Below are 23694 nucleotides of genomic sequence, written 5' to 3' on the forward strand. Positions count from 1 at the left end.
CTCTCCTCCCTTTGTCAACTCCCCCCTTGTGGAGGGCACTGGCTGGTTTGGGGAGCTAACTCTTGTTACCTCTGTACTTGATTTTGCTTGTTTTTTCCTCTTCTGTTTTAGCTGGATATTGTTGAGTTCATTCCCTCCTTACTATACTTTGGCTACACCGCCCTTATGGTCTTGTCCTTCTGGCTCCTCACTGGCACCATTGGCTTCTATGCAGCCTACATGTTTGTCCGGAAGATCTATGCCGCAGTGAAAATAGACTGAAGATGCAGAGACCCAGCAGAAAGTAGACACCTCTGAATGCGTGTTGTCCCAGGAGTGAAGGGGACATCTTCTCCCAACTCTTTTAAGGAAACAAAATCCAGTGGGAGAGTGACAAGAGAAATAAATAACTCCTTGTTTTGGAATGTAACTTTGGCACAGTGTACATGGATTCTGGGCTACTTCTGGGGGGAAAAGGGGTCTGTAGATACCTTACATTTTAACTTTATTATCCTGTTCCGTATTTGAGGGAGTTTTTTAGCAGAGAAATATCCCTCTGTATAAGTAAACCCCCTTTTTGCTAATTCATCCTTCTTTTTTTTTTTATGTTGATGACGAATGGATTTGAGACAGCAGTGGAAACACTTGTGAAAACATTTTCTTCCAGCCCCTAGGGTGCTCTAGGATTCAGGGAGACTCTTCAGACAAATATCAGACTGGGTTTCTTTCCTGCCTTCATGTCTGCACAGAAGAGGGAGCTTGACTATGGCAAAATAAAAGGAGCCTAAAGGCTTACCCAGCGTGAGTCTGGCGCGCTCTGACTGCAGAAGTCCTGGCTTCGGCTTGTTTACAATTTGATGGAGGTGCCATTCGGAGCCTGGGAAGTGCAATTTCACCCTGAGAGAGCTTGAGAACTGCAACCCTCGGCATCGCTTCTCCCTCCCTCTGGCCTTGGACAGCATGGGCTGCTTCAGATGCCTCCACGGGAAGGGCTGAGGGATTTCCTCTCTTTTGGAAGGTGTAGCCAGCTGCAGCAGGACGTAACGTTCTGGTGGAAGCGACGTGATTGTGCTGGTGCTAGAATACAGGACTGGAAGGATGCGCGAGGTAACTACAAGGGTTTGTTCTGTCAATAGCTCTGCTCCAGCCGCATGAGGAAACGGGGCAGGCTTCCTTCCCGGGATCCCCATCAGGATTGTGCAGAGCCCTGCAGAGAGAGGGCTGCGACGCCGCTGCTTTAGTGCCAAGCAATCTGATGCAGTATTGGGCCTGAGCTGCCGCGAGGTGTGCGCAGGCTGTACGGAAGGGGCTGGGGACAGGGAGTAGCCCCGAGGAGTTCTCCCATTGCCAGGAGTGGGCTGTCTCACTGCCTGCCCTGTGCTCCAGCTGCTCTTGCTGCTCTCTTCTCCTCCTCTTAGATTCTCTACCTCCAGGGAACAGAAAAGGTGTATGCCCCTAAGCTGTATTTTGTTCTTCTCCACAAAACAGTCCAAGCCCTCCAGGATAGCCGATGTGGGTTCTTCTGCAGCGGGCTCCTTTTTTTCCATGGCTTGATGCCTGAATCAGCCTATGGGAAGCTCTTTTTAAAAGAGGTTAAAGTTTTTGGTTTGTTTTTTTTTGTCACTTAAATGATATTTACCACTAAAAAGGTTCCACGTTACAGTGAAGGCTCCTTCCATCCCCAGACTAGCTGGATTCAGTCAAGGCTACAGGGGAGAGATTTTTTTAGCGAGGTCTATGAAAATTTTGCTTTTACTTCTTGCTGTAGTAAGCAGTAAGGTCTCCAGATGACCAGCTGCCACAGGTGACACCGTTCCAACCCAGAACTGTCCAAAGCCCTCCCTGTTACCAGCACTGATGTGCACCCTTGAGGGGTTTGGGGCTTTTTTTTAACCCCAGTTGCCATAAGTTTCCACCAGGTTCACACAAGGACCTGTGTCTCTTACTGACGGCCTTGCCCCCTGCGGGGAGCTGGCTTCCCAGGCAGCTTGACTCCTCGGCACCGAGTCTTTCCAGCCTTGCCTAATAGCTTCTTTGGCCACCCGTCATGCCACAGTCTAATCAGCCAGGAATCAAGGATGGAAAAAGGGAGCAGGGGATGCACGAGCCAACCGTGCTGTGGAGTCCTGCGTCAGTTCTAATTTGAGATCCCTCCCTGAAATTGTGGTTGATTTTTTTTTTTTTTTTTTTAAATTTTCTGCCCCTGCCCCAGTGGAGAGGCTCAGCCAGCATTGATCTCTCTCCCTTCCCCAAAGTGTTTTCTCTGTATTCTTTGTAATTTTTAATTAATGTATGTATTCTTTGTGTCCTATTGTAAATAAATCTGCCATTGTCCTGTTGTCCTGCTCTCCTGGGTTCTCCTAAGCCACCTCTTGGGATTTTCTTTTTGTAACAGCCTGTTCAACACCCGTGTGGTCTTTGACGTGTGGCTTCAGTCAGAAGCAGAGCTTGGAATACACTGCAGTTTTCTTTGTAGTATTTTTCTCCTGGTAAACTTGACTGAGCAGTACATTTCTCCCAGTGTGGCATGTCCTGTATACTGCCGTATATTGTAATTAAAATGCCACCGGTCAAGGCATTTGGATCTGTTTCTCGCCGTACTGCTCTCGTGTGCTGCGTGGTAAGACCACTTCAGCAACTTCTCTCGTGTGCAAAAGACATTGTTTGACTTGTGTAGCGCTAACGGATAGAACAGCAGGACTGTCAGATGGCTGACAGGCTGGGAGTGCTGGGCAAATACACAACGCTTTAGAGCAACAGAGGTGAGAGTACAATTGAGAAGGGACCTGCCATTTCCTTCCTCTGAGTAGTATTTTGGAGGTGTGTTGGTGCTGTGAAAGCCAGACCTTCATCGTTGGCTTCCAGCTTGTGTATTTCTGCTCGGGGGTCTATGTAGCAGGAGAGCAGCAAGCGTCTGTGAAAGATGCTGACTGAGGGAGGGATAATGAATTCACTCCTCTTGTAATGTTTTGCTCAGCAGAGCAATGGATGTGCACAGCCATGGCTGGTAATGGCTTATGGGGATGCTAGCGTTAGGGGCTGCTGAATGTCTGTGACCCTGATCAGCTGCCGAGATCAGACCAGGCAAATACTTCAATCGAAAATCAGAAATCATCAGAATAGTCCCTTCTCCCCTTAAAAAAAAAGGCAAAGGAAAGCTTCAGCTCCACCAACAGGACAATCCGTGCTGAACTTGTTTTTCATTTTTAGGCAGACTAGAGCAGCAGTGCTGCATAGTCCTGTCCTGTTGTAGCCCTCCACTCTGGGGGAAGGCACTGTTGAGGAACTGGCATGTTTTACCAGTGGCTGCATTAAGAATGAAAACTAGATCATACTTAGAAAAGTAATGGCACACTGAAAATGGTTGTCAGCTTTTAAACCATGTTCTGAAAAGAAATTCCCCAGGGGGCAGGATCCTCTTCACCATTTTTCATTTCTGTCAAACTGCTTCTGTGGCTGGTGTCGGCAGACGGTTGTAGCTTAAGCTTTAAGTTTTCGTTCTGTTTCTGCTGCCTTTGTGCAAGGTGCAGTCCTGGGGAGCTGAAAGTGCCGGGCTTATTTGGGGCTGTACTCGTCTGAAATGTTTCCACGCGGGCTGGTAATTTTAGTGAAACCAAGTGACCAGAACTTTCTGTCTAACAAACATTATTCTTGACAGGAGATAATGGTATTGGCTGTGCTACATCCCCAGCAGGGTGCTGTGTCTTTTTTTTTTTTTTTTTTTTTTTCCTGGGGGCTGGGGGCGGTTGTCTAGTTCTTTGCTTGAAAGAAACTTAAAAGTCTGTGGTTTCATATAAGGAACTGGGTCTTTGACTTGCCTTACGATTCTGGCTTTACTTAAAACCAACCAAACAAAAAACCCCATTCCCCTCCAAGAAGACACCTGGGGCAGATAATTCAAATTCTTTTAATAAACAACTTCATTATAAAAAATGCTTTCAATTTAACTTCATTTTGCAAGACAATGAAAGCTAATTTTAGTGATGAACCGTACATTTCCTAATGGCACTTAATATTTTTACAGTTTAAAAACCTTGTTTACAGCCCCCAAAATACTCCATTAAAAGAGGTTATTCACTGTGTGTAAAAGTGCTAGAAAGCTTGTTTTTAGAAAACCAGTTGAGCTTTAACAATGGGAAGCTTCTGGCTTCGGCAGCTGTAGCTGCAGGAAGGGAGGTCAGGCACTGGGCCTGTCGAGATCCAGCACAAGAAGAGACAGTGTGAATTGCAGCCCCAGTGAGAGTTGCCGCATCTCTCCCATCAGCTCCCAGGGCCGAGAAAGCCCAAACCCTTTCCCTTACAACGGGACGTTTGCCAGCTCCGGATCAAATATTGCCCTCCGGTCAGCTGCTCCTGCAGCCTGTGATGGATGGCAGAGCTTGTGCCGGGGCAGCCCTGCCCGGGAGAGGGTTTTCAGCATGACTCTTGGCTGCAAAGGCCACTCAGTAGCTTTTCCTCCAGCAGCAGTTTCAGAGCTCGACCGCTCCAGGGGTGAGTCTTCATGGCTTCTACAGGTTCTCTCTGCCATCCCCCTTGCAACCACCCAGTTGTCAGACCACCTCGAAGGCAAACATCTCTAGTTTTTTGTTCAATATCCTCAATGAAGGAAAACACTGATACAAATGTTAAAAAAACCACCTTTCTAAAAATAGTTTCTAGATACTAGGGATCACTAGAGGGGGGAAAACCCCACAAAGCAGTCAAGGCTGAGGCACTCAGTAGGGCAAGGAGAAGTCAAAAACTCAAGACAGGCTTCTAGTAGAAGTTATGGAATCCGCCCCCTCCCAGTGCCAGCTCTCTGCTTGAACGTGCTGGCTTGCGCACCATTTTCCGTCATATCTTGAAGCAGGGTGTGCTGGTGAGTTCCATAAGCAGAAGCTTACGTGTTACCTTCAAGTGCAAGACACTGAACTGCAGAGGAAAACTGGCTGCCAGGGCAGGTATGTGATCTGTTCACTTGGATGCTAAACCAGCCAGGACCCATGTGCTGAGCAAGAGATGCTGTAGCTGTTCCTGTCCTGCAGGCTTCACACAGAGTTGTCCCTTATCATCTCAGTACATTCTGCATTAAAGCTGGTTATCTACTTGCATAGTAGTTTCAAAGAAAGACACAGTATGTGAAATAGGTGGCGAGAATGAAGGTGGAGAGCTGTTAAAATGAGGGGTGGTTGTTTTTTAACAAGACACTTTAACGTTGAGGATTCTTCCCCTAACTGAAAATGAAGAGCCAACCTATTTAAGAGTAATAAAAAAAGATTCCAAATTCCCTATTCTTTATCTTCTGCAATGCCTTTAACTTTCCTTGTCACCGTGATCTCCCACTACAGAAAAGCTACCTCCATGTCACGTACATTCTTTGCACGTGCTGATATTTAGGCGCTGGTGGCAAGGATGGCTGCAGACCTAGCTTTAGCTACGAGCACACAGTGAGGAAGATGCTTCAGTCTCTTCCTGCAAGCCTACCTGTGCACATAAGAAATAAAATGTCCTTTTGAGAGGAAACCTAAGCTAATCTCATGGTGTAGATTTGCGAGAAGCAGAATGTGGTCTGTTTTCTGGGTATAATTTTCCGATCACCAGTTCAATTTTTGCTTGACCTGTTTCTGTGGCAGTCTAAAGCACTTAGTGGCAAGTGGTCTGTGAAACTGTGGAGATGGCTCTGGGTGCAGAGCACACAGGAGCCTGCTGAGGAAGTGCTGTGGGAGAAAACTCCTCACCTGGAGCTACAGAATGCCTGAAACGTGGAAGGATTCCTAAAGGATCCTGGTTATTCACCAGAATGAAGTGAGTACATCACAGGGTGGGGAGAAGAGCATGGAGGTGAGCCCGATGCAGGCGTGCATTGATTGTGCAGCAGGGACAGCAGAACCTGAGAGAAGTCTAGTCACACCAGAGATGTGGTGGGGGGAATGGGGACAGGTGAGGAATGGCAAATAGCAGTTGTGTAAGGAAGCTGTGTCCATAGTAATGGCGTGTTTCCCTGGGCAGCTTTTAGCTGCTTTGCAAGGGAGGCTTGGTATTGCTGTGGCCCATTACAGGGAAACAGGCACAGAAAGGGCGAGAGGTGCCAGGATCAGTGATAAGGAGTGAGAACAGAGCCCGCGTTTCCCCGAGTCCTGGTCCAGCAGACCAGGCTAAACCAAACTGCCTTCTCCAACCAGGCAGGTGTCGGACAGGATTGTATTCAGAGGTTCAGATGGTGATTCCCATCTCGGAGAATTGGCAAAAATACAAGAAATAAGTTATGAAAAAGAAGCAAATTTTGGATAAAGATGGAAACCCATAAAGTTTTAATGAAGTGGTTCTATTTGAGCCATTCAACACTTCACTCTTCAGTGGCAGAATATCTACAGGACTTGGGCAGGCAATTAACTAAAAATAGGCACCCGAGGGAGAATTCAGTGAGCCTGAGTAACCAGGATTAGAGAGGATAAGCAAGAAGGTAGGGTGATGGGGAGAGCATCTTTGAAGATTTCTTTGTAAAAATTTTAATTGCAGGCAGCAGAAAATGCCTCTGCGGGGTTATTCTTTCCAGATAGCAAAGGTGATGCAATGGTAGAGAAAGGAAATGGGGATTTTTCAGTGAACTGCAGGAAATCTTCCAAGCAGCTGCTATTCACCTGTCAGCAAGGAAGGAATTAAAGAACAAAGAGCTGAGCTCCCAACAAAAGTACTGAAATCCTCAATCTGCCAGAGGGAAAAAAGGGATTCCCATTGAAGTGACATTTTTCAACACTAAGGCTAAAGAGCAGGCACTATTGTGAGACAGCTGAACGGGGTCTGTCAAAATGCTGTACGTGGATATTCTGTCAAGTGAAATTCAGTGGAAGCAAATGCAAGTTAACATGTTGTTCCTTCATACAAATGGATTTTGAGCGAGCTGTAATCCCATGGGGAAAAAAGATCTTCAGACTTTCACACAGCTCTAGAAATCTGAGCCTGGGAAGGACCGGCTAGGTGAATTAACCCTCTGCTGCCATGGAAATGGCTTGTGTATTTTCTAACGAGCAAGCTGGAATCATTCTTATTTCTAGTGGGATGTTACGTCCTTGGCCTTTTGAGAGTCTAGGGTCTGACTTATAATGGCTGGCATGTTTGTGTCCTGTCCTTTCACAGACTTGTGCTCTATGATTTTCTATTTTAGTTGTCTGCACTGTTCCTATTGGTCTTTAATGCCCCCCAAGTCAGCCACACTTTAAAATGCTTCTTTACTTAACTAAACCCTCCTGAGCAATTATTTGCCATAGTTGCTCCTCTTGGGCTCAGTCTGATGCCATCTTTCTGATACAGATGTGCCTGCCTGAAGTAAAGATACCATAACAGGGTTGTTCATAAGGCTCTGCCACTGAAGAAGTCCTTCATTTAGCACTTAAAATGCTCTACATCTTTAGTGACTGCCTTGTACGCTGTTTGTGGGGTAAGAGTGTGACTTGTACTGGCATATTGTTTATTACAGGTGAGTTTTGTCAATTCTGACAGGTTCATCTTCTGAGTTGTCTTGCTTTCGTACAGCTGGTGCTTAGTGTCTCAAATCTCAGCGCTTCTCTGCTGCCCTACCTCGGTGTAAAGTCTAGCCCAGCTTGCTGTCTCCCGTATTAATTGAGCCTCTTTGAAAATACTGCTCCATCAAAAGTATTTTGTGCCTCCAAAGATGGCTTAATTTGCATTTGTCCTGGCTGACTCACAGCGGTCTCCTGTACCTGGAGCCCCTAACTTTGGTGATCAGGCAAAGAATGTCTGTATATAACTGTAATGCTTGGTCCTGCGTTCATGGACACTGATGCTATGAGCCTCTGTTTCATATTCACTATCCTTCCCTGCAGTCTATTCCCTACGTTAACCTTAGGAGAGAAAGTAGCATGTTGACTTAAACACCCCTAAACCTTGATTATAAGACAAAACGAAATCGCTTCTGGGATGAAACTTTTTTTTTGTATCACCTAACTAGCATAGTGGCTGCCATTCCTCATGCACAAAGGTCCTGCACGTGCAACAGAACAGTTTCCAGGCTGTGCTGCAGCAATCATCCTCACAGTGTGGCAAGTTTAACATTGTATTTTACCTACAGTTGCATCAGCAGGAGCTTGTCTAAGCTGACTTCTACTGCGTTTCGTAACAGCTTGGGACATGTACATACTTCCTAATGAACTTAGATTCCCAAGTGGTGTAGCTTAGATGCTCAAAGCTTTTTCTTATGACCGGGCAAAAGTTGTTCACTAACTAGCTTCAAGAAATAATTTGTTTTGTGAATTGCATGCTTAGTATTTCAAATGGAAGTAGCCTCATTAGTTTTAGACTGACTGACAAATACTTGCAGATTATAAACTCTGTTGTGGAACGGGAACTTTGCATCCATTTTCCAGTGCAAATACCTGGTATTAGCCCAGCGTGCTGTCTCTGAACGCGCTCCCTTTGCTGGTTTAGACTTTCCTTTCATTGACAAATGTTACTGCAATTCTGCTTGTTAGAATAGCTGTGGAAAGCAAATCACACATGCAAATAATAGCAAAATGAATTCCATTTATTCTTTGACAGACTACTGGTAGGAAAAAGATGCCTGGCTCTAAGTTTAGCTACCACTGCTAAAGGAATTCCAGTGATGACATCTGTTCAGAGTACAATGCAGGCAAAAAGCAAGAAAGCTGAATGTTCCGAAACGGAAGAAGGTGTATGATGGCATTGCATAAATCTGATAATCCCCACTTGCAGTAAGTGATCAGTTCTGACCATTTATTTCGCAAAAAAAAAAATTCCTCTCAACTGAAGACAGGGATAAGGCTTGCATATAATTGTTAACAGTGTGAAACTCTTTAATTTGCAAAGAGAAAAGCAATACAAGACAGGCCTGAGGTATTCAATGACGGTAAACAGAAGACTAGCTGAAATGCCCTATTTACCTTTTCTATGTTAGAGAACAAGAAGGCACTCGTTGAACTTCGAAAGGCAACATTTTACAGTGGAGAAAAGGAAGTACTGCATTTAACTCGGGGAGATCATTGCCACAGGATACTGCTGAGGTAAATAAATCTTATATTACATTTTGATACAAAAGTATTATTTGCAGCATTGCTGGCTAACCTAAAACAACTGATCTATGTTTTGGAGAATCAATGGATCACTAAACAGTCATTCTGGGAAGAGTTACTAAGCTAAATTAAAAATAAAATTCTTGAGTAAAATGGAAAGGGGACAAGCCTATGAACAAATGAGGCACGGCTAATGTCACGCTGTGGGATCAATGGCTCAGCAGAAAGTAGTATGCGCTGACTGAAATAGATGTACTCTGGGGAGATGAGGGAGGACAGCATCTGGCTTCACTGACGGAGCTGAGATAACAGAATAGAGGTAGATTTTGCATTTTCTAGATTTATGCAGAGCAATATTGACAGATTTCCTGGTTTATATTGGCCTACAATGGTTCCTCCATGCTGAGGTATGAAGATCTGCATGTCTATATTCATAAACATGCACCAATGTATAGTAAGATCTACCTCTGTATGTTACCATCTGCAATACAAGTGCCCAGGAAAATGAGAGCAGGAGACGATACAGATGCTAAATGACATCAGCAGCTGGCTGCCACTTACCAGTGTAACCCTTCTGCCCTCAGTAGGTAAAGGAAGTCCATGGAAGAATTTAAGAGGTGGGGCAGAGAGCAAGGGAAGCAGGACTTTAACTTCAAGAGGCAAGGCTCAAGAAGGAGAGAACACAAAGGCCAGTGGAACCAAATCCTACGTGAAAGGGTGACTGCAGGCCCAAACCCTCAGCATTTGTTAGAACTATTAGTGTTGGGGAAAGTGCCTCAAAATACACTGATAGAGTGTACATGAAGCTGGGACCAATTTTTCCTCCCGATTCCTGGATGTCATCACCCTAGAATCAAGGTAAAAATATATCTCTTGAGAGTGCTTTGTGGATAAGCCAAAAGGGTATTGACCTCACTGAAGTGTTGTGGTAAAAAACCCTAGAAACTCGTACTCTGTTCCTCAGCTCAAGGGAACCCACGGAGAGGGGACCTGCAGCCTGGTGTCATCCATGCCTTGTACGACAGTACTCAATACTGCCAGCCCCGAGCTCCTAATCTAGCTTTTTCACATGCTTTGGTTTCCAGAACAGATGCACGATCTGTTTGCCTGTGGGAGATATTTAAAAGGGCTCTAACCATACACTGCAAAAACAAGCTAAGTTGTGAGAGCTGCTCCATCCTCTTGACATGTGGATAGCCAGAGAGAAAACGCGGGAAGCTGCTGCCTACAGTGGCAGAGGCTGAAGTGGTCCAAAAAGCAGTGTATTTCCCCATGGGGGAAGAACATGATAAGTGAAGAGAAATCAGTGCAACCTGACTTCATTGTGTAAACAGTGTTCTAGCTACACCAGATATAAAACCAGTGTATTCTGGTGCCTCCTATTTTTGTAATGGCGGAAACAGATTTGTGTTGTGTAAACAATGTTTGCTGTAATGAGTTTAACCTAATGGCTCCGCAAAGAAGAATGAGGTGACGTCTCTGAATTCACTATGTAAACGGTCTTGTTGCTTAACACTGATGTGGAGTAAGCTGTATTCGGTGCAGTAAGCTGTGATGGGATGAGAGGTAGAGGGGAAGGACAGCCTCTTCCCCGTTGGCTTCATACAGAGTGGGTTTCCTGACTTCTCCTCCTTCTCCATGTGGAGGTGTTGGCTGTTTTGCCAGAATTGCAGTGTGATAACATGAAATGGAAGCTGGACTCTTCAAAAGTTTAGCCCAAGGTGAAAGAGTCTCAACTCCTTCTCAGGGACAGTCCCTTCCCAAAGAGGAACACAGCTCCAGGATCTCAGGGAAGGTCAGTGCTAAGCGCGGCTCCTGATTCACAGATTAAAAATTAGATAAAATATATCCAGTCTATTAGCTGAAATCTTTTCGCTGTACAGGACTGGGACTTGCACGGGGCTATCTGCTGTTCCAGTCTACAAGTGCTCCCTCCAGAGATCAGAAACCTCCTGTCTGAAACAGCTTTGCAAAGCTTTCACACCCCAAAGGGAAGTAAGAGTTGTGCGTTTTTAAGGCTCTCCACAAAAGGGTGATTGAAAGATCTGTTCTCCAGTGCTATTTTCAGCTTATTGGAATGCCTGGTGGAAACGTGGCAGCGTGGTTGTGCTCAAGCTGGAGGTGAAGACAGGGGGCAATGAATGAAGGGGCCCAAAGTTCAGCGAGGCCCCAGCTCCAGGAGATTCTTGAGGTTGATGTTGCAAAGTGGTAAGCAGTGGCTGTGTCTCCCCCTGTGAGTAGCCCATGACCAATCCCCCTGATGATACAGGTGGATTGCAAGGAGGAAGATTTAGGGGGAGGAAGCCAAGAAGATGAGAAAAGTCCATGTTAGCAGCACAGAGAGCCTCTGAAAGGTTAGCAGGGCTCTTGGAAAGCAAAGCCTCATCCAGGGGGGGTGGCTGAGGCGAAGAGGACTGAGGCTCACCAGATGAGAGAGACAGGCTGCCAGGGAAGTCTGACAAAAAGCTGTCCACCTCTACTTTGGGTAGTTTCTCAGGCAAATATGAGGTAGATCCAAGCTGATACTTTGGAGGAGGTTGCGGTGGGGAGGAGATGGGAGAAGAAGACTCCAGAGGATAGCTCATTCCCATTGGAAGAGAATTAGGAACCAAAGAATGGGGCATCCCTGAGCTTGGCATGGTTTGGAGATGTGTGCTGTACATGCCCACAGGCAACATGCCAGGGAAGCTCTTACCACCTATCATGTCTCTGGATGCCATACACAGGACGGGACTCAACTCTTCCTTCACTGCGACAGATGAGCTGCAGCTTAGGAGACCCAGCATGTCAACTGGCTCTGTCTTAATCTTCAGCAGTTCCTGGGAGTGGCTTTTCTTCATGTGCCTGGTCAGATGATCTTTCCGCCCAAACCTCTGAGCACAGTACTGGCACAAGAAGTCCTTCCGCCCCGTGTGCACTACTAAGTGTCTCCGCACATCTTTCCGGGTGTAGAAGCGCCTATCACAGTGGTCACACGGATGCTTCTTTTCCTTCGCTCCACCAGAAGCCCGCCTAGAATGAGCTTTGAGGTGCTCCAGCAGGACTTGGGTACTTTCAAACGTCTGGAGGCACACCTTGCAGCTGAGATCACCACTGGCAGCTGCATGCATGGCCAGATGTCGCCTGAAGCCGAGTTTCGTGTTGTAGTTCTTGCCACACTCAGGACAGTGGAGGGCCTCCTTGTTGGGATCATGGGTCTGGAGGTGGTTGCGAAGGTGATCTTTCCGGTGAAACATCTTCTCACAGTACATACACTGATGAGGCTTCTGAGCAGAGTGCGTGGCCATATGCCTTTTGGGAGAAAAGGAGGAAAGTTTAGACTAGCTTCCAACCCCTAAGAGAACACATGCTACTTTTTCAAAATTTTCCTCGTGTTCTACACTCTATGCCATAAAAAACCCAGATGACATTTTATCACCACTAAAGGATGCTGCCCTGACAGCCTCGGCAGCAGGGACTCTCCAGGCACAGAAGCACAACATTTCAAGCAACAGTTACTGAGTCTGTCTCAGCAGTGCCCATCCTCCCTACAATGCATCACCACTGCACAGGTGTACTTCAGTTGTCTACTCAGCTCCTGTTCTCTCTGCTGAGGCTATCAAAGGGGGAAATGACAAAGAAAACCTTGGTAGTTTATGACAAGAAATGCTTGTCTGCTGGTGAGACGGCTTCATTTCATCAGGAGGCATTAGATTGTGGCAATGTCTGTTGACAGCCACTGTGGACTGATTTCACCTTGGTGTCTTACACTCTCTGGCACCTGTGGTTCATCTAGTTTCAAGTTCCTAGTGATCATATCATTTAATTATTCTATGCTGTATTTCAGTACATAAACAGGAACTCTACTTCTTCATGCTAGAACAATAACTGCCATAGAAATATTCCTGTGATTAAAGTTAGAGGGCTAATGAAATGTGAATGCTATTCTTGCTTTTCATTTTGTTTTTTAATGTGAACTTCACTTTCTGCTTCAATTTCCTCCTTAGTAAAATAGAAAACAGCTTGAGCTGAGGGTAAGTATTATCTGAGGTTCTCTGGAAGGTGCTTAAAAAGATGCCAAGTGTGGTAACGTCTGGGACTCAACTGCTTTGCAAGGCAACAAGGGCATTTCCCCTCCTCCACCTTCTCAGAAATTCGAGCAAAAAAAACACGATGGAGGGGTTTTCCCCCCTCGTTTAGCAGGGGAGCACTGTTCGGCAGAGGCACTCAGCAGTTACCTACCTATATAGCTTGTACTTAGAAGCAAAGGCTTTGCCACAGTGCAGCTGAGGGCAGTTGTATGGTCTCTGCTCAGTATGAGAAAGTGTGTGAGTTCTCAGCTTGTCCACATTAGTGAAGGAGGTCTCCGATATTTCACATTGGCATTTTCCCTGACTTTCAGTCTCTTCACCTCTTGGTCTGGGGACTAATTTCCAGCCTGTCTCTTCCTCCTCCTGCTTTGCATCTTGAATCCAGTTGGGAACACTGGGAAAAAATGCCGTCATGGCAGGTCTAGTAGAACATGGCCATGTCAAGCAGAACTCTGGCCTGCAGGCGTCTTGCCGTGATGTTGTCCTGGTACAGTTTTCTGTTGGAGCCCTCTGTGACCAAACTGCTTTAATAGCAAAACATCTTCATCTGAAATCACAGAAGGGTTGGTGTTAAGACACTGCATCTTTCACCCATGCACACAAACATGTGTGAGCATTCAACAAGCATTATAAACATGTGAAGATGTGTGTTCACAGACATGCGAAACTCCCATCTCCAGAATGTGTTTTGTTCTTTTCTCCCTTAACCCCTGTTACCTGAATAAAATGATGTTAAACTTTTTCTGAATTACACTTTTCAACTATTAAGAGCTGGTGTTACCTGTTATGTGCATTTTCTCCTGAAATATTGTAGACACATGTCTCTGTAGCTCTAAATACCTCACCTTTCCCCGTGTGGGTTGCTTCTCAACACCTTTTTTCATATTCTTCATAGTCTGTTCTCATTTGGTCTTGATCTTTGCTTGCATGGAAATCCCTTCTAGAGCTTCTCAGAGAAACTAAGGTTCTCTTGGTTTTGGTTTTTTTACATCCTCTCTGCTACCAACCTGGTGCACTAGTAAGACCATCTCCTAGCAAACCAATCTGAATTACCACATATGGGTCAACAGGGCCGGGGAAGAAAACTTGCTATTATCAGCAACATTACACCTTTTTCAGGAAGGCAAAAGATGCTGCTTTGCTTCAGGGTGTGATTAGTCATTGTATTTTCACTTTTCTACTGTGGGGCAGATTCTGCCTCTCTGGATTAGCAAGTTTTCTACAGTAATGAGCAATTTTTAATTTTTTTTTTCTTTTACGCTCTCATCCATTGATAATGGAAGCTCAAACTGTTTCCTGTTCAACAAAATGTACCTCCTGTATGCTCTGCTGGCTTTCATGCTGATGAAAATCTATGTTAATCTCTTAGCAGGTTGTTCTTGAGTTGTGTTTGTCTTGTTGGTAAAGTACTGCATTTTTATATGGTCCTACCAACACCTAAACTGGTAAACGGTTAGCTGAAATAAAAACCTCAGAAAAGATCTCTTTCACTGAATTTAGCTGCCTGAGAAACTCTTCTTAAAATAGCATCAAACCCTCAAGCTCTTTCTCACTCCATGATTGCTTCAGAGGGAGGAACTTCCTGCCTGCACATCAACATGAGTGCCAGTTGTGGGCAGGATGTGCAACTATGAGGGAACTAACCACCCCCCATTAAGAAAGTGCACCACTGAACGTTATGAATAGCTGAAATAACAATAACTGTAACTACACCACCACTCACAGTACCATGAATGGTTCCCTCAGGATGGAAAACACTGGGAAACGGGGTGACTCCAAGAAAACGTGTCACTCTGAGGTTTGGAAATGTCTGTTAAGAACAGAATTCAGTTTTGTGCAGGCTGAATCTACTCGGGCAGAGCAGAACAATAAAGGACTAGAATTGCTGAGGTGCCATTTTGGTACAACCCAGTGTGATGTGATGGCTGCTCCTACCCCTCAGGGTGCAGGAGTCCTGCATTTCAGAGCAGTCTTCCTTTGTACGTGTCTAAGACTGTGAATATTTCACCTCTGTATGAGATGTGTGCCGGAAAAGATAAGTGTTCTCTACCTCCTGCTTCAGAGCTGTGCACGTGTTCCGGGAGTCTCTGTCACTTTCGCCAAGTAGTTGCTTCTTTCCCTCTGAACAAGCTCAGCCATCTGTGCCAGTTTCAAAGCTACCTGAAAGAAGACAGAGCTTGAATTCTGCTATCTTTAACAGTAAGGCACATAACCTATAGCCTTCAGAGCAGAAACCCAAATACAAATGAGTTAAGATATGGTAATGTCTGTAATTGATTATTGTAAAATTTCACCAACTTTCCTTTAAAATTGTAAAGGTCTAGCAAGAAAAACCTATCTACCTGTTTGGGTCTGTGTCTAAATCTAAATGCATGTCCTAGGACACTCTGACAGCTGCAGAATAAGAAAGAAAAAACAAGATGAGGGTCTTGCACAGTATCACTGAAACACAGTAGCCATGGAAGCTTAACAACAAAATTCATGCTTGGCTAGAAGACTTTTTGCATGATCTAGATATTTACATTTTTTAAAAAAAATCAATCAGTTTTCTTAGTAACAAGAACATTTCCAATGTGCTCCCTGTTCATTGTAACTCGAGCTACCAGAAACAGTCACCGCTGTGTGGAAACACTTCACGTACATTTGCTCAGAGAACATCTTTTATGTCACGGCATTGGTACCAGCACTGGGAAACCTGGTTATCTTAGAAAGTTTTGTACTAGTCCTTGAAAAATATGTCTAGCCTATGCAGCTCCAGAAATCTCAGCTAAATTGCTTACAGAAAACCCTCATCACCAGATGAATCTTCTGCTTCAGTTCTACAGAGGTTAAGAGGCTGGCGGGGTGAACACAGAGCTGGAAAAAAAGACAACCCACCTGAGAGCTGGATTCCCACTGGCTGCCAACTTATGTGACATATTTCATTACTACAGTCATCAGGTTTTGTGCAAATTCAAGCTAGAAGAGCTCATATAAGCTGATGGATCATATGCTATGTATGAGATTCCAGCCACTTGTCATTGTACAGAAAACAATGAAGTATCTCTGCGTTGGTACACAGTACAAAAAAGCTCTCAGCCTTCGCAGAAAGTCCCTAGGATAGAGTCCGCCACCTGCTTTGACAGTTTGTCCCACTGTTTAATCCTTCTCAAAGTACGGTTCAATGATACAGCATTTCTGCAGTTTCTGCCCCTTGAAGTCACTCCTGTGACACAGAGCACGGTTCCCTGGCTGTGCAGGAAAACCTTGTGACCTAGGCTGGGAACCAGACTGGGGAACTGCCCAGGTTAAAAATAATCAGGAAAACATAAAAAGGAGCCTGGATGAGTTCTCTGACCAGACCAACAGCAAAGCTGTCTGATCTGGCCAGAGCAGGTATGCAGCGGCAGTGGGAGGCAGGGACACAGGGCCTGGCAGGCTGCCTGACCAGCCCCTGGACTGTGGAGTTGCGGTTTCTCTTTTCTAAAGGGCATCTCTTGTGTCTGATTTGAATTTCGCTGTCCTTGGCTTCTGCCTGCTGAGTCCCGCTGTGCCTTTGCTAAGGAGCTGCTCCAGTACTGTCACTTTTCTTCCTGCAGGGACAAAGAAGTTGGCCTAGGAACTCCTGCGTCCCCTCAGTCCTTACCACCTGCTTGTGCACTGCACTGGCCCAGCTGTTTTACAGCTGCACAGTGGTGTTGCTGAAGGAACTTACCCAGCTGAAAAGTAACTTCTTTTTAAATTTTTCCTCCCCCAGCCTGATCAGTCACCCACTCAGGTTTGCTAAGCTATTTTAAGTTGTTAAAGCTTAAACTTGCTCAAGCGGAAGGTACCAGCTACGTGGCAGAAAGCAGAGGCCAGAATCCATGATGGGCACTCAGCCTCAGCCTGGTGTCGCGCCTGCCCCAAACCCACCTTCTGCAGCGATCCCGGCTGCAGTGTCAGGCCTGGCACCGGCCCGGACAGCACACGGGTGCACTCATGCATTTATTGACCTTCCTACGTGATGATCAGTGACCATAACACCTTAAACTGCTGCAGCAACATCCCTCAGAGCAGGTCTTTCAAAAGACCCCACACAGCGTAACAAAATCTTTACGGTGTTCTAATCAAGACCAGCTCCAATCCCTGACTGTGAGGCTCTGCTTCCAGACCTCAGATCACTTTGTGACTTTTCTACACCTTCTACCACTTTCCAATACTGTTTTTTTAATTATAAGGAAGCAAAAGTGGATACCAGACCTAGATGCAGAGTACCAGCCTTGCCAATGCCACACCTGGATGTAAAAATCATTCTCCTACCTCCCTACACATCTTGCGTTGACCCTTTCTTTACAGTTTTCCTACAGTCACAAACACCAACTCATATGTCATTATGATTCCCTGATTTCCCCTCTGAAAACCATTATTTTCTTACCGTGAGTGGCTTTGGCCGTTTCTAAGTATGTAGGTTTTTACATCCCAACAGGTTCATTTTTCTAGTTGAGCTGCTCAAGGCTCAGTATCGGTTTCCCCCACTTGATCCCTTACAGATTTTGGAAAAAACTCCTGTGTAAAGCTTGCATTTACTTTTAAAGACCAGGGAAAAGCTGCTGCACCTTTCCTATGGGATGTAACCAGACACACCACCCCTGCAAGATGATTTTCCCACCTGACCGAGCTCCTCTTTCCCTCTCCACTTTCCTGACATGACAACACACGGGATTTTAAAAGCCCAAACCCATTCCCTGCACCACCGGGAAAGCCCCAAACGCCAACACGGCTCCGGGATGATTTATTTATGCCACAGAAACCCCGCTTTTTTCACCCACTCGGCCCCAAAGTGGCTGCAAAGTCCCCCCCGCCACGACAGAGCGCGGCCGTGCTGCTTGCACCGAGAGGGAAACGGGAGCCCTCTCTCCCCCCCCCTCCCCGCCACCGGGGAAAGGTCCGTGGATGCAGCCGGGCCGGTGCCAGCGGGAGCACACGTGCCGCCCCCCCGTTACCATGGCGCAGCCGTGAGGGGAGGGAGAGGCGGGCCCGGCCTACGCCCCCCCCCTCCTCTTCCACCCCCCGAGGGGACCCCGCCGCCGAGGGGAGGGAGGATACCGCTGTGACGCCGCCCCTCGCCCCCCTTCCTCCGCTGCCGCCCCCCTCCCTCTACCCCCCCGCACTCACCCCGTTCCCCCGGGCCCCGCCAGGCGCGGCTCCGGCCCAGGCCCCGGCGGCCCCATTGTGCGGGGCATTGTGGGAGTGACGTCGCTCTCCCGCTTCCGCCTCGATGGTGGCCGCTTCCCGCTAGAGAGGCCGTTCTCTGCGGGCCCCGGGGCATGCCGGGATGGGGCCGCCTCTCGTTGACCTCCGCCGAGCAGTCATGGCGGCGCCGCCGGTCCTCGTCCTCCTCTTCCTCCTCCTCCTGGTGATGGCGGCGGGAGGAGGGGGCGCGGCGCCCGCCTGGGACCCGGCCGGTTACCTGCTCTACTGTCCCTGCATGGGTGAGGCTCTCCCGCCCGGCGCGGAGCCCCCGGCGGAGGCCCCGGCTGAGCCCCGCTCTCGCCTCTCTTGCAGGCCGGTTCGGGAACCAGGCCGAACACTTCTTGGGAGCCCTGGCCTTCGCCCGCGATCTCAACCGGACCCTGGCCGTGCCGCCGTGGATCGAGTACCGCCACCACCGCCCGCCCTACACCAACGTGAGACCCTCCCCGGGGGGCCGGGCGGGGAGGGGGCGGCGGGCAGAGGGTCGTGGTCTTTCCCGGGGGGGAGGTGAGGTGCGGGGCCCGGGGAAGGGAAGCTTCGCTCGCCGGGGCTCTGCTCTGCGTTACCGGCAGCCGGTGAGCGAGGCGGGCCCTGTCCTCCCCAGCTGCACGTCCCCTACACGGAGCACTTCAAGCTGGAGCCGCTCCTGCAGTATCACCGCGTTATCAGCTTGGAGGACTTCATGGAGAAGCTGGCACCCGTTCACTGGCCTCCTGGCAAGCGAGTGGCTTACTGCTTCGAAGCGGCGGCTCAGAGAAGTGCTGACAAAAGCACTTGTCCCATGAAGGTGAGTTCCTCCTGCATGCCCCACGGGCGCAGTTTAAGCCTGGTGCCGCTCCAAAGGGAGTGACCGGCTCTTTCAGGTCGCCATTGATTGCAAACTTAGGAGTTATCCACCCCAAATCAGTCTGTGTGACGTTGCTTTCACTGCTTATCGTTGCTTTCACTGCTTATCGGTGTGGCTTGGGGTGCCTTCGTGCTTTTCTTTGTCAGCAAATGCTGGGGGTTCAGGAAGATGGTCTGTGTGAGTAGGTGTTATCGCTTCAGACTTGATTGTGAGCGCAAGGAGAACAGATCTGTAGCTTATCTTCTACTGGTCTCTGCCCGTTTCCCATTTGTGGTGCAGTTGTTCACCTGGTTTTAAAGCAATCTCTTTTAAATGCAAGTTTGAGAGCTGTGCTGTTCTTGTTCTTGTAAGACAGCCTTTGCATTAGTTCTCAGTTAACTTTCCTTAATGCGTTTCACTCTCTCCTTCCTGTGGAGCCGATATGTGACAAACAGGCTGCTGTATTTGGTCTGCTTTCCTCCTGTAACAGAAAAGCTCTTCAGCTTTGCTCCACAGGATCTTGCTAGGTCTGCCGTTCAGGTTCTGTGTATGCACCGAATGAACACTTGTCTCTCCTTTGCAGGACGGAAATCCATTTGGTCCCTTCTGGGATCAGTTCCAAGTGAATTTTGACAAGTCTGAGCTCTTCAAGGGAATCTCCTTCAGTTCTGCATACAAGGACCATTGGATTCAAAGGTAGCGAGACGATGGAAAAGTGCTGGCATGCAACTAGAGAATAACTCACAAAAACAGTTCTGCTAGTCACTGTGTAAAGCCTTTGCATTTTGGGGGAGAGACTGAAGTGGCTAGTTAGCAATATAATTAAAAATTTTTATGCTTTTTCCATTAAATATTCTCTGAGCATCCTCTTCCTGTGGGCAGTATTAGGCGTGAACTCTGTTAGCCTGATTGATTTCTGAGCCAGTAATATTTAGTTACAGTATTTATTGGCTACATATGTAATTATTCTTCAAAAAGAATTTGGGTCTCGGTTGCTGATCATGAACTGTATTTTGCTGATTACCTCATGTTTTCAGAGCTACAAGCGACTTTAGTGGTATCATGTCAGTAAGTTTCGGTGACAGAATTGCTCTAGTCTGAGGTGAAAGCGTAAGCTCTCATTGCTTGGTAGCTCATCGCTATGTATATGAGATTCTTAAGCCTTTTTGCCTGTCAAATACAAGGTCTGAGGTAAAATGCAGTGCCAGAGTTTTCTTCAATGTCGTGTTCAGATGGCAAAATAGTTAAAGCTGATCTAAATTTGGAGCAATAGATGCTGCATATTTCAGTGTGTTCATAGTTTCCATTCTAACCTTTGTGGCAGTCTTTGTGCAAGGTGATGCATGGAAGGTTATGTGGTGTTTCAGATTGTTTGTTTGTTTTTTTTCCTTAGGTTTTCACCCTCTGAGCACCCTGTACTCGCTTTACCTGGAGCTCCAGCCCAGTTTCCAGTCTTAGAGGAGCACCGGCCCCTCCATAAGTATATCGTGTGGTCTGATGAAATGGTGAAGAAAGGAGAAGCCTATATTCATTCTCTGCTGGTCAGGCCCTACGTAGGAATTCATCTGAGGATTGGCTCAGACTGGGTACGGCTTCTGTGTGAGGCTGGTTGCTGTAGCCTGTGCAGTTGCTATAGATAGTGGCTAAAGCTCTGTGGAAGAAGCTGCGCGAATTGGGGCTGTCCTTCTGGGGTGGCAGCCCGAACCCTGCTGGCATTCAGTAACTCGCTGTGTGTCAGCAATGCCGTTGGGATTCCTCTTTCAAACAGGCTGTAACGCTGCTGGCAGTGGCGGGGGACGTGGTGGTGTTTTCTCACACTGTTGCCGTTCAAATGTGGTATTTTCTCTTTTCTTCTTCCAATAGAAAAATGCTTGCAATATGTTAAAGGACGGGACGGCTGGGCCGCACTTCATGGCTTCACCTCAGTGCGTGGGCTATGACCGAAGCGCTGCGGTCCCTCTTACCATGGACATGTGCCTGCCAGACCTCAAAGAGATCAAGCGTGCTCTCAAGCTCTGGGTGGAAAAGACAGAAGCTAAATCTGTTTATATTGCTACTGATTCTGAGCCCTATACGACGGAAATACAGCAGTTCTTCCAAGGAAAGGTAGGTCTTTCAGAAACCCGTTCTGGCAGGAGTGCTTTAATAAAAACCTTCCTTGGATTCTGGCCTGTTGCTGCCACGGACGGCAGGCAGGCAGTTGTGTAATATGTTATTCACAGACAAATATTGGCATCTCAAAGTAAATTTTACTCATAGCAATAAAAATTATACTGTAAAACTCTTCCTTTCCTAGAGGTTGAAGAGCATTATCCTGCATGGTAGTAAATTTCTCCTTGAAAAAGACTTCAATTAAATAAACCTAAGTGATTTTCAAAAATGTTTTGACATTTATCTATTCATAAATGAGTTATAGGGCAACTTAAGGCAGAATCCACTCTCTTTTTATTGTATATTCCCATTTTTAATATTATGCCAAGACATTTGGATTGTAATAATAGATGACTGGATTCATCCACTTTCCTTGTTTCTCCACAGGTCAAGGTTGTAAGCTTGCAGCCGGAAGTGCCTCAGATTGATTTGTATGTTCTTGGCCAGTCTGATCATTTTATTGGGAACTGTGTCTCTTCGTTTACTGCCTTTGTGAAAAGAGAGCGCGACGTGCATGGAAGACCCTCTTCGTTTTTTGGCATGGACCACCCACCAAGATTACGGGATGAATTCTGACCAAAAGAGGAGCCGGCTCCGTAGTTCTCAGGGCTCTGAGCTTGGTACCTTGCTGAGAGACCGCTCGGTGCTAATGGCATCCTGCGTGCAGAGCACGCTGCCAGGCTGCCGCAGACCTGCTTCAGCCCTGTGATACTCCTCACAATTGCTTCTAGATTGTTCTGTCTGACATTTCCAGCATGAGGTCAGACAGAAAAGAAATTTTAAATCATGTAGTTTATAGGAAACTATAAACTATATATAATTTTTAAGATGTAGCATATATAGCTCTCCATTCTCACTATTTGGGGTCCACCAGCAATCATGATGAAGCAGCTGCTCAGATTTCCTTTTCTCCATTTTTTTTTTTCCGTTAAATTTAAGATTTACCTGGAGATGTTGTGAAGCTTCTTGTCCAAAACTGACCATAAGTTCTTTTTAAGTGCAAAGTATTGCCAGGAATATCACAGTCCCTGGAAAGGGAGTGCAAGGTAAAGCTCAGGACTGGAAATTAGCCCTGGGTTTTATTGAGTACCGCTGTTGCCTTACTAGAGCTGTGTCACCTCAGTGCCTCGGTTTCCATTCCCTCGTCAAAAGTGATTTCACGCCTGCTTCGCAGCGGTGCCGTGGGGCACCTGGATCTCTTCAGTGGTGCTAGAGAAGTGCAGAGACGGGGGGCGTGTTTTAATGTGGCAGCTGCCTCTTCAGCCCATCTTTGTGTGGAACTGGGGAGAAGGCGTTTGCAGGAAGACAGGCAGGAGATCTTTCATAGCCAGTTGAGAGTTGGAGATTTAGGGCTCGTAGCTTTGTAGCTGTTGATGTCAGGTGGAGGTCTGTGGTAGGAATGAAACTGGTTTTGAGCAAAGACTTTTAAAGTAGCCATAGTGGGGTTGTTGTACGTTCTACCTAGGTCTGTGTTAATGGTTTCTGTTTTTTGTCTATTTTTGTACCTTGTAAAATAATCCTTCTGACAATAGAACCCTTGTCTGGGGCTTAGTTCCAGGGGAGATAGCTGTGGGAAGCGTTCACTTATGGTGAAACAGCCGCCCAAAAAATGTTCATTTGGCCCAGTACCGTTTAGTGCCAGTAACACTGATAATCCCGATGTGGTGAGACTCAACTTGAGCAATGCCTTTTGGTATTACTGTGACTTTCTTTTTTGTCCAAAGACTGAGTACAGAACCCGCTGTTCCTTTTTTAAAAATGCCACTTAGGTGAAGCTGTGGTATCAGGGCTGGCTGCCTCTAGTGCACTACTAAAGAATGCTGTCTCGGCGTGTTTACGGGGCTTTAAATGTCTTTTTCGTGGTGGGCTTTTTCCTCCTTGGAAATGTTCCTGAGCTTTGAAGGAGTTTGAAGGCTCAAGAAAGGGCTAAATGAGAAGGTCCACCAAATGTCAGGGTGGCAAAGACTCGTCTCTTGTTTCCTCAGTGCTGGCTTCCAGAAATTGGGGGGTTTGGTGGTTTCAGGGCCTCTGGCTGGGTGCCTGGATGCTGCCCGGCGTTTCACTCAGCTTCGTGATCTTGGATGATGCTGCCTCATTACGGAGCAGGGGCAGCCTTTCTGCATCGTCTATGGGAAGATGATGTATTAAATGTTTTTTTTTAAAAAAGGTATTTTTTTGTAATAATAAAGACCTGATTTTGTATTTGCTCATACTGCACCGACATTCCTTCCTCCCTCGCGGGGTGCCCAGCAGCCGCACACCACTTCCCTGCCCGTTTCCCAGGCTCCGGTTGGGGCAAAAAAACCCGGGATTTTGGGGGTTTGGGGAGCGAGAGGTTCATTCCCGGGGGGGGAAGCGGGCGGCCCCTTTGTCCCGGCTCCATCCGGGGCCGGTTGCTACGGAAATGGCGGCGTGGGGGGCGGGCGCG

The 23694-nt window shown here is 46.9% G+C and overlaps 3 protein-coding genes across 8 annotated transcripts in view; 2 read left to right on the plus strand and 1 right to left on the minus strand.

The window, feature by feature from the left end:
- TM9SF4 (transmembrane 9 superfamily member 4) overlaps nucleotides 1-11795 on the plus strand; it is a 27928-nt gene extending 16133 nt beyond the window's left edge. Inside the window, exons 18-23 of one of the 5 annotated variants that reach the window (XR_012649337.1) lie at nucleotides 112-1086; nucleotides 8515-8687; nucleotides 8891-8996; nucleotides 9590-9863; nucleotides 10652-10800; nucleotides 10889-11795. Coding sequence is in view for 1 of the 5 variants with exons in the window: in XM_075022124.1 (XP_074878225.1) it covers nucleotides 112-261 (150 nt within the window). In the remaining 4 variants the exon portion in view is untranslated. Of the gene's footprint in view, nucleotides 1-111; nucleotides 2319-5591; nucleotides 5610-8514; nucleotides 8688-8890; nucleotides 8997-9589; nucleotides 9864-10651 lie in introns of those variants that run through there. The other 4 variants (XR_012649335.1, XR_012649336.1, XR_012649339.1 and 1 more) reach the window with 4 other exon arrangements.
- On the minus strand, nucleotides 8766-18320 carry PLAGL2 (PLAG1 like zinc finger 2). Of its 2 annotated transcripts, XM_075022145.1 has the most exons (4): nucleotides 18212-18320; nucleotides 15126-15235; nucleotides 13227-13622; nucleotides 8766-12296 (listed from the first exon to the last, which is right to left on the minus strand). In XM_075022145.1, exons 3-4 carry the CDS (start codon nucleotides 13487-13489, stop codon nucleotides 11075-11077), a joined length of 1485 nt encoding a protein of 494 aa, XP_074878246.1. In that variant the 5' UTR covers nucleotides 13490-13622; nucleotides 15126-15235; nucleotides 18212-18320; the 3' UTR covers nucleotides 8766-11074. The 2 variants fall into 2 exon arrangements, with proteins under 2 accessions (XP_074878246.1, XP_074878249.1); XM_075022148.1 differs by lacking the exons at nucleotides 15126-15235; nucleotides 18212-18320 and having other exon boundaries at nucleotides 13227-13920.
- On the plus strand, nucleotides 18301-23478 carry POFUT1 (protein O-fucosyltransferase 1). The gene is made up of 7 exons (XM_075022149.1): nucleotides 18301-18528; nucleotides 18602-18723; nucleotides 18894-19076; nucleotides 19699-19811; nucleotides 20509-20701; nucleotides 20979-21221; nucleotides 21654-23478. Exons 1-7 carry the CDS (start codon nucleotides 18372-18374, stop codon nucleotides 21840-21842), a joined length of 1200 nt encoding a protein of 399 aa, XP_074878250.1. The 5' UTR covers nucleotides 18301-18371; the 3' UTR covers nucleotides 21843-23478.
- The last annotated feature ends 216 nt before the right edge of the window (nucleotides 23479-23694 follow it).

The sequence above is a fragment of the Buteo buteo genome, chromosome 2, assembly GCF_964188355.1.
Source record: "Buteo buteo chromosome 2, bButBut1.hap1.1, whole genome shotgun sequence".
Taxonomy (NCBI): domain Eukaryota; kingdom Metazoa; phylum Chordata; class Aves; order Accipitriformes; family Accipitridae; genus Buteo; species Buteo buteo.

What these genes read in the sequence shown, in the direction of transcription:
- PLAGL2 (XM_075022145.1), bottom strand. Translation starts at nt 13,489, where the DNA reads ATGACGGCATTTTTTCCCAGTGTTCCCAACTGGATTCAAGATGCAAAG. An exon ending in TCTAAGTACAAGCTATATAG is followed by an intron (nt 12,297 to 13,226) that starts GTAGGTAACTGC and finishes TTCTCCCAAAAG; the next exon opens with GCATATGGCCACGCACTCTG.
- POFUT1 (XM_075022149.1), top strand. Translation starts at nt 18,372, where the DNA reads ATGGGGCCGCCTCTCGTTGACCTCCGCCGAGCAGTCATGGCGGCGCCG. An exon ending in GCTCTACTGTCCCTGCATGG is followed by an intron (nt 18,529 to 18,601) that starts GTGAGGCTCTCC and finishes CCTCTCTTGCAG; the next exon opens with GCCGGTTCGGGAACCAGGCC. An exon ending in AAAGCACTTGTCCCATGAAG is followed by an intron (nt 19,077 to 19,698) that starts GTGAGTTCCTCC and finishes TCTCCTTTGCAG; the next exon opens with GACGGAAATCCATTTGGTCC.